This window comes from Pelobates fuscus, chromosome 6 (genome assembly GCF_036172605.1).
Source record: "Pelobates fuscus isolate aPelFus1 chromosome 6, aPelFus1.pri, whole genome shotgun sequence".
Classification (NCBI taxonomy): domain Eukaryota; kingdom Metazoa; phylum Chordata; class Amphibia; order Anura; family Pelobatidae; genus Pelobates; species Pelobates fuscus.
In genome coordinates, this window is record NC_086322.1 from 269915509 (window position 1) to 269925698 (window position 10190).

The 10190-nt window shown below is 41.7% G+C and overlaps 1 protein-coding gene across 1 annotated transcript in view; it reads right to left on the reverse strand.

Annotated features, from left to right (window-relative positions):
- Nucleotides 1-9417, reverse strand: part of LOC134566161 (protein-glutamine gamma-glutamyltransferase E-like) — a 122117-nt gene extending 112700 nt beyond the window's left edge. Inside the window, exon 1 of the mRNA XM_063425866.1 lies at nt 9364-9417. Within this exon, the coding sequence (XP_063281936.1) occupies nt 9364-9385 (22 nt within the window). The 5' untranslated portion in view covers nt 9386-9417. The remainder of the gene's footprint in view (nt 1-9363) is intronic.
- Between the last annotated feature and the right edge of the window lie 773 nt (nt 9418-10190).

Here is a 10190-nt window from a genome sequence, read left to right on the forward strand (position 1 = left end):
TTTCCATCACTTTTGTGGCCAGAAAGAGTCCCTGTTTTTAAAATTCGCCTGCCCATTGAAGTCAATGGCGGTTCGCGAACATTTGCGGAAGTTCGCGTTCGCGAACCGAAAATTCCGGGTTCGCGACAACACTAACTGCGGTACACTTATTTTCCCGGCACGAAAAAAAAAAAAAAAACGCAAATTCTTACTATGTGTGTGCTTCCTCAAAAAGGTGTATTTGCATGCACAAGCACACACCTTGGAGGAAACAGTGCTTGTTGGCTATAATTGCTCTCAATTCCTTGACTGCTGATGTTGCCCTGCATATTTTCTCTTGCCAAAAATCCACACCACATCAATTCCTTCCTTTGGGTGGGTCAATGGCCACAGCTTTATTTCTAAATTAATGCCAGCTACAACAGACTGCCACCTACTGGATAAATAGCCAGTAGAAAGGTTCCCCAATAATATTCTCTAGAGTCTTCCACAACCTGCATCATATCTCTGACCAAGTGCAGGCTGTAACTGACCAAGTCCATTAAAGGACAGCCAAGATAAATATATTCGAGTCCTTAGAAAAGACTGCATTCATGTATAAAAATTGGTCTTAAAATATGGTTTGATGGTACAGTACAATCTGTTTTTAACCAATAAAACAGATTACTTTGTTCTTGTACATATTAAAGCCCCAGACAAAAGCGCCGCAACATGCCTTGACATTGGATGCATGCATCCATTGATAAAGAGGATAACCCAAAATGTTTGTACCTTATGCCGTTATAAATGAAATCTTTTTGTAGCACTTGCTGTGCACATTTTTTGTATAAGTCTTATGCTGATGAGGAAACACCACAGCAAAGGGCTGGGCTGTGTTCCCCCAAAGCCAGCACTAACTCCACTAGTGATTGGAGCCCTATACTGAAAATGTCCAATAAGGTTCAAATGGAACCCATCCCTCCTAACCAGATCCTGATTATTACCCTCCAGCTCCTTATGACAGATGACCAAACTAACAATCCTTTAAATAAACCTGGGTATGGTCTTATTAAAACTTGCACATACTCAACTCTAGAACCTTCCCATATTAACCAAACCCCAGATTTGTTGAGGCAGTGCCTCATCCGGAGCAGAGTGAGAATTGGCAATGGATCAGATCACGAGCAGCCCATTATAATCCAAACACTGCAACACCAAGTGATGCAGTTCAAACAACACTGGGGGAGAACCTGGGGTAGCACTATTAATGACCTGAACTATGGTCATATTGTCCATGTGAAAAACATGAAACCCCATAACTCTACAGAAAACATAAGGAAAAAAAAAATAAAAAATAAACTGGTTCCTGGTAAGATCAGACTCAAGCCATGCAACTGGCCACTGCTCTGCACACCATTGACCAGGACAATATGCTCCAAAACCAACAGACCCTGAAGCATCCACAGACAAGTCAAGGTCAGAATTGAAAACTTCTGCCATCTGACAGCAAGTATGCCCATTCTAAAACAGCCAAAAACTAGCTCCTCAACTACATGTTTGTTCTCACCTTTATGTTTGAGGTGTATTAATCCAAATAAAATGGAAAGGCTGTTTAATCCAAACTGTGAACAAGCAGTGGCAGATGGCCTGACTCATTGGCATCACACTACAAGCTGGAGGGACTGAATCACCTCCAAGTGCATGTTACCCTGCTGGGAAAGATGAGTGATGCCGGAATGCACGCAGCTCCTTCTTGGAGACAAGTCTAAGAGGAGACACCAAAAGATTACCAAATGACAGATTAGAAAAGGGGCCAGCCATCGGGCCCAATAGAACATCTTGTCATCTAAAATCTGCTCCTTATCCACCATGGAAGACAAAATTGAAGACAATGTAGCCTTGCCTGACAGAATAAGACTACATTAAAAAAATACATTTAAAAAAATTACACAATAAAATCAGCCACCTTTCAAATGGAAAACATCACGAGACAGAGAGCAACTTGCCTTTGGTCACTGTTGTCATGTTACATGATATCATTCTATTATAATGTACTGTTTCTTTAACGTTCATCTTAAGTTTGTCTCTTGTGCCACTCCATAGTTTGCATGCTGCTTCAGGTTCACCCCCTGGCCCACAATCTACAGAACGTGTCAAGAGCCTCAGGTCAGTCTATATCGACAATCCAACTGCAGGTCTCACCGCTGCATGGGAGCATCTAGAACAGAGAATTATGGTAGTCCTGAAGCCCTAGAGAATGCATTACTCAAACAATTGGAAAATTTCCCAACGATATCCAGTAAGGACAAGAGAGTTCCAGAGACTCAGTGACCTTCTTCTCGAAGTCCAGCTCGCCAAAACCGACCCTAAACTACCTGGCCTCAGTTACCTGGACACTGCTCGAGGAGTTAACCCTATCATTTACAAGCTTCCGTATGGTCTACGAGAAAAGTGGATCCAAATTGGGTCATCATACAAATGGGGAAACAAGGTTTCCTTTCCCCCATTCTCTTACTTCTGCGATTTTGTCAGGAACATTGCTGACACCAAGAACAATCCTAGTTTTGCATTTGGTGAGTTCAGTACTCCCTCACTTAAAGGTGATGACCTGCATATCAGCTACAGGAACCGCAGAGGTCCCGTGTCTGTTAAGAAGACAGACATTATCCCCGCTCAGGGGCGGACTGACCGGTCGGGCACTTCGGACATGGGAACCTGATTAACCACTTAAAACAGGGCATGGCTGGGTTATCCCGGTTACCGTGTGCACATTTGTGCTTAAAAAGAAACTATAGTTATAAGAGCAATATTTAGGCCCCAGCCCTCTATCAGCAAAGTAAAAAGGTGAGTTTTGTTTTTTCTCATCGCTGCTGGCCCCACACCACCACCTTGTCGGAGATCAAACTTGATGATTGCAGCCAATCCAGGCTTTCCCAATCAAAGTACTGGTAGGCTCTTGTGCATGCACAGCAAAAAATAAAAGCCATGCTGTGCCAATCAGCATCTCCTCAGAGATGCATTTGTTCAGCTGAACGCACCTTGTAAGACTTTCTACATTATAAATTTGTCTTGCGTTCATACAGCGCAGCCCTCACCCTTGTTAAGCAGTGTGGCGAAACCAACTTCGCCACTGTGAACTAGAGAAGCCTGGTTGCCCGCCTGCTGCCTTTGGACTATGGACCAGACTTTATGGGAATGTGATACCCCAGATAGCTATACCATGGAGCCAATTCATATAAAGAAAGACTATGGGAAAGACTTTAGCTCCATGGCAATTGTACTGTGTGAATAGGATCTGCGCGCTATTCGGTAGTTTTGTGCGCTCAGATCCCAGCTATCTGGCGATATGTGAAATGTCTGTGTGTTATGGTTAAAAAGTAACTTTCTGTATTTTAAAGTGTTTTATGTCTTTCTGTAACCATGTGGTTAATGGAGTCTGTCTCTGTGCTGGAGATAATTAGATTACTTCTCCAGCACAGAGAAGGCTCTGTAAAAAACAGTCTGAGCTGGGAAGCTAGGGGTTTTAAAAGATACTTTACTAACTTTTGAACCCCTGGTCTGATCCATGCCATTTTTTAATATGTTGTTCCCCTGAATGGATTGATTGTGGATATGTATTTTTATGTGAATGTGATGTATGGTTTTAGAGTTAGGAAAGTTGTGTAAAAGTATATTTTAAACTGTATGCATAATGGGATTATGTGTCACACTAAGGGGGGTAACATCTATGTCATTGGTTCTTTTATGCCTCCCCCTGGGTGTGGCCTGTATGTGTGAGTTGGAAATAAAAGCCAGGCTGGATGAGCCAGTCCTCAGTTCCTGTTTAACCCTCAAAATGAAGTGTTGTCTCGTTCTTGGGGGGAATTGGATTGTAAGCTGACTGCCAGGAGTGTAAGCGGATTGTATGCTTTTCTTGTTCAGCTGTTCCAGTTCGGAGTGTTATCTTGTATCCAGTTCGGGAGTTTGGTGTTCTGCAGTAGCTGTGCCTGTCTCTCAAAAAGGGGATTATCGCCTAAACGGATTTTATCCTCTTGTAAGTGAAACGGTCCGTTACAAGCAGTCCTACTTTTCCGCTCATTAGTTCATGCAATCCTTGGCATTTTTTTAATACCGCTTTTTCGTCCTGCTGTGGCCACCCCACAAACTAATCTTTCAGCCAATAGCTTTGCATGTGACTTTACTGACAAGATTAAACAGTTAAGGAATTAATAATCCCCCGTCCCCATCTCAACCCCACTTGGACCATACCATCCCTACCCTCTAAAGTATTCTCTCCAGCTACTGAACAGTAGGTGGCTGTGCTTATCCATTCCTCTTGTCCCACCAGGTTTCCGCTTGATCCCGTCCCACCTCATCAGATCTCTCGCCCCTTGTCGTTAACGCACATCTTCAACTGTTCTCTTTCTTCTGGTGTTGTCCCAGCTCCCCTGAAACATGCTACTGTTGTACCTGTCCTCAAAAAGCCATCTCTTGATGCAACATCTCCTACCAATTATCGTCCCATATCCCTGCTCCCTTTTTTCTCAAAGTTTTTATAAAGACTTTTCTTTACCAGTCTGACTTGCTTCCTCAATTCCAACAACGGTCTCCTTGACCCTCTTCAGTCTGGATTCCACCCCCTCCACTCCACAGAGACTGCTCTGACTAGCTACAAATGATCTAATTGCAGCTAAATTCAAAGGCCACTACTCCATACTAATCTTTCTTGACCTCTCTGTTGCCATTGACACTGTTGATCGCAGCCTCCTTCTAACTCTTCAATCTCTTGGTCTCTGTGACTCAGTCCGCTCATAGTTCCATCTCTCCCAATGCTCTTTCAGTGTCTCTTATTCCAATGACGACTCCTCATCCTGTCTCAGTAAGTTCTTGGTCCCTTTTGTTCTCTCTCTATACTGCCTCTCCTGGCAAACTCATTAATTCATTTGGATTCCACTACCACCTGTATGCCGACGACACCCAGATATATCTCTCCTCCCCTGAACTCTCCCTTGCTGTCCTATAACATGTCACCAATTGCCTTTTATCCATCTCTTACTGGATGTCCTCCCACTTTCTGAAACTCAATCTCTCTAAAACAGAGTTTCTTGTTTTTCCTACTCATAACAACGATCCTCCTCCTTCACTCTCCCTGCAGGTTGGTGGTACCTGCCTCACCCTATCCTTTCAAGCTCGCTGTCTTGATGTTATTTTTGAACCTGGTCTCACCTTTGCGCCTCATGTCCAATCTGTTGCTAAAACCAGTCGATTCCACCTTAAAAATCATTGCTCCTATACACCCCTTTCTTACACAAGATGCTGCCAAGGAGCTTGTTCATGCGTTGGTAATCGCTTGCATCGATTACTGTAATTCTCCCTAGAACCCATATCACCCCCTATAATATGTGATGAATGCTGCTTCCAGGCTGATCTTTCTCTCCTGTCACACCTCACTCCTCCGTAGATCCTTACACTGGCTTCCTGTACCCTACAGGTGTCAATTTAAAATACCAACCCTCACCTGTAAAGCTCTAACCAACTCTAGCCCCTCTTACATTTCTTCACTGATTCATAGGTATGCTCCCTCTCTGTCTCTTTGCTCTAGAGATGACCACCTTCAGGTTGCTGCTCGCACCCTTACTGCAAATTCACACCTGCAAGACTTCTCATGGGTGGCTCCTTTCCTTTGGAACAACCTGCCTATCCTGGTTAGACTCTCCCCTAGCCTTCAATCCTTTAAGAAGTCCCTCAAAAACCATCTTTTCAGGATTGCTTATGGCCTCCACGAGTAACTACTTTCTCTCAAACTTTCCACTTGCTCTCTCCTAGAGGGCCACACTCCACTCAGTTCTGCTAGTTTCCCACCACATATATTTGCTGTCTCCCTCAATACCCTTCCTATTGTGTTTTTATACCCCACCTCCTCTAGACTGTAAGCTCGTTTGAGCAGGTTCCGCAACTACCTATTGATCCTGTTACATTGTCTCATTTGGTAAATTTCCCTTGTATTGTAAAACACTGCGGAATAAGCTGGCGCTAAATAAATACTACCAATAGTAAAAGTATTATTATTGATAATAATACATCTCTATGGGGAATGTTTAGCACCTTCAGGTAGGAGACGCTTAATGTCGGTGGTGCATTTTGCAACATTCAGATGGCCACTAGAGTAGTGCTTATGCAGTATTATAAACACTGCCTTTTCTTTGAGGCCTCACAGACGCACTCTTATCTTAAGGGCTTAAACCGTTCGAGTGACTCTCCATACACAAAACTGGCTTATAAAACTTGAGTTTCTTTCCAAGCCAGTTTAGTGATTGGCTGAAAGCATCAGGTGACCATTCTCAGCCATTCAGCAGCAGCCCTGGCCGGTGGCACTCATGCGTCCTTGTAGCCCAGTAAAAAAAATAAAAAATAAAACCTGTTCATCTGGATTATTCAGGCCAGGGACCACCGATCCTGATGATTTAACTGCACATCGGGTTCAGGAGAGTTATCTGGGGATGTGGGCTCATAAATGTCTGATTGTGGGGTGAAATGTTGTTGAGCGCTGAGGTGTATAGTTGATAATAAAGTTACCTCATCAAGTACTGACAGGTGCCAGAGGTTGCAAAATACCTTTTGTTCTCCCAAGGACCTCCTGCTCAGGACACAGGTATAAATATGTTACATTGACATTAAGCCTCAACTAATTATATATTGGTAATGGGACATCACACTTAGAAAAAAATGGGGGGAAAGGGGGAAAGTTGGTGGAGACATCCAAGCTAGTTGTGGATAGGCCACCACTGTGCCTTAACTGACATTTAAAAAAAAAAAAAAAAAAAAAAAGCCTTCAGGGACAGGCAGTAAACACCAGAACTACATTAAGCTGAAGCTGCTCTGGTGACTTGTGTCCCTGGAAAATGACATGCTATGACATCAACAGTGGCTCTCATTAAAGAGAGAAAACCCTCCTTTTTTGAATCCTACCAACATGCCACTAGGCATGCTGGCAGCAATCTTAGAGTGGAAAGGACAACAAGGGGTTATTAGATATAACTATAGATGTCTATTGTGAACCCCAGCCGAATTTCAATTGTTAGACTCCTCTTTTGCTGGTCATAATTAAACCAACATTGCCCTAATACACTTTATGCCCTAAAAAAAGGTCAGAACAACTGAAAAGGGATGGCCCTCTCTCAGAAAACAGAGCAGACAAGATAATCGCAAACATTGCATGCTGCAGGCTATCCACTTGTATTAAAGAGCATATCTACACATTTACCCAATAAAAGGGTCATGGAGATGCAGGGGGTGGCAATATTACAAACTGGCCCCATGAAACTGAGGAAGTACAAACAACCTAACACTGCAGACCCGGAGACACTGCAGACCTTTCCGACTGCAATAGAGGAAAGAGAAATAGGCAAAACTATAACTATAACTGAGAATAGGTTGCATAATTTCCTTTTGCCTCTCACCAGCCCATCTTGTGCAGAAGTGGCAAACTGCTTTCAATGCAACATTTCAGGAGTACTCCACTTCTGAAGCAACCATCTTGAGACTGAACCAGGATCTGTCCTACCCCGCTGATTATCCTCCTCTAAGCCAGAATCTCTGAATATGCTTAAGTGAACCGTGCATTGCAGACGCTAGGCTCCCTTAGTGTCCAGGCATTAGCAGTTAACTTATCCCAAGATCCCCTGGTCCAGGTAACATCCCACACAAAGTAACATTTGGTTGCTAAGGTTACAATAATGGCAACAGTCATGTCTCCCCCAAAATCACAAGGGCTTGGTGGTATACCTTTTCATTTGATGTTATCTCAACCTTAAGTGGCTTGTTGGCTACTTATTCAAAAATGCATGACTTGGCAACTCATTTTATTGAATCTTATCTGCCACTTGCCTGCCCAGCCCCCCAATGTATCCGCACCACTCTGTATAGAAGTTATATCATGTTTCTTACCTAGTGTGATCTGCAAACATTAATGCATGATGTTCTAAGCCCACTTCAAGATCATCATTATTTTTATATAGCGCCATCAAATTACAATGGGTGGACGAACAAACATGTAGTTGTAACCAGACAAGTTGGACACACAGGAACAGAAGGGTTGAAGGCCCTGCTCAATGAGCTTACATGTTAGAAGGAGTGGGGTATAGTGACACAAAAGGTAAGGATAGTATTAGACTAGTGACAGTTGCAAGAGAGGAATCAGTTGGGAGCTATTTACAGTTTAATTGATAAGCCATTATGAAGGAGTGGGTTTTTAATGATTTTTTTTAAAAGGGTGTGCATCTACTGGGGAAGAGGGGGGAAGAAGGGGGGAAAGAAGGGGGGAGAAAGATTTCAGTGTTCTATTAAGCGTAAAAACAACTGGTTTCAGTTATAATAGTATCCTTTTATGTGAAACAGAATTCTATATAATGCAAACAGACACGCCATGTACAAGTGAAAGAAAGAGGGGAAAAAAAACTATTTAGTGACTTTAGGGAGTATGAAATCCTTGGGAAAAACTTTCAAAAAAGAGGGATATTAAGAGCTATTACCTCAGGAGAAAGTGAACAGGGATGGGACAACAGAAAAGAACCCCAACCTCATGTTGTGCAGCTTCTTGTTTAAAGGGAAACTATAGTGCCAGGCCAACAAACTCGTTTTCTGACACTATAGTTCCCCCTCTGTCAAGCCCCCCCAGTAATTTTTTTTTTTTTTTTAACCCCTTAAGGACCAAACTTCTGGAATAAAAGGGAATCATGACGTGTCACACACGTCATGTGTCCTTAAGGGGTTAAAGTACATGTTCATTTTAAGGGTGTAACCAGTAGCTGGCTTACGAATAACAATGTATGGAACTAAATTGTAATTTAAAGACACATGACGGATTATCACAGTGGAGCTCTGCTATACGCTCCTATAATATAGAGCTCCTAGAAATGAGGATATTTTGTACTCTTCTCACAATTATGCCGTAACTGTAAACTTAGTTAGAAGACCATTTGCAGTACATGCTACTTTCAGCTAATATTGACCTACATATCAAGAGTATAGTCTCAAAATTTGTTAGCACATGTCTAGAGAGTCTTAGAAAATTTGAGACATATTAAAAAAAAAAAAAAAAAAAAAAAGGGCTAGACTTTTATCTTCTTTAAATAAAAATGGGGGGGGGGGGGGGGGGGGGGTGCACAACCAACTCAAAAATGTATCCAGTTTATAGACAATCCCATTGTCCCCTTCTATGCTAAAAGCATGTGAAAAACGGTTCAAATAATTTATATTTAGATGTGTACTCATGACTATATGTCAATAGATACTTCTGCTTAACATGTGTTTTATAGCTTCCACTATGGCAGTGTGACAACCGAAGAAATGTATATAAAAGTAGAACTAGATTATACTAGAACATAAATATTGTTTTCTCACAATAAAAATCTGATACATGCTCACCTTCCATTTTGACGTCTCCCATGTAATAAGCTGAGCAATTAGAAGTGAACTGGACTTAGGTCAACATGTCTCCCAGGTCTTGCGAACATTAATTAAATGTGTAAATCAGGTGGGTGGGGAGGGATTTACCTGATCACTTTCAAATGATGTTCATACATATTAAGGAATATTCTCTAAAGTGAGCATTACCAGGAATTTATAGTAAATTCTAAGTGAATTTCAATTAAAAACAGAATTAACTTGGAGAACTTTTTCTCTTTGACTATTTGGGTTCTCCACATACAGACTTATTCACTAAAGTAAGACTTTTAATTGAACTTATAGTTTAAGGTCAAAGTAGCCAAACTGGAAAAATTCTCTCAGTCACTTCCGTCTTCAGTTCAGCTACTCTGGTCTAAATGCTGAAATTAACATTGAATTCACAGTGAATTGTCACAAGTGTTAAGTGAGAACTGTTGGGAATTCAACGTGAATTTCAAATTTAGGGCCAAAGTAGCCGAAATAGAAACATGCTGACCTGGAGAGGTTTTAATTTTTTAGTTTGCATATTTTGGATTATAATTCACATCTTTGTCATTTCTCCGCATTTCTCAATTCATTAAATAAACCACTTAGTGTCAAAGCCAGGTAACCCTAATTTACATATATAGTTGCGCAGTTGTCTTGGTTGAAAAAAAGACTAAAGTCCATGAAGTTCGACCCTGAAGCCCATTCTGTTATGCTGCTGCTCGAAAAGAAGACAAAAAATACAATTGTAGCCATTTCCCGTTATGCCAGAAAAGAGAAAAAAAAAATCCTTCTTGACTCCATAATTGTAATCAGATTTC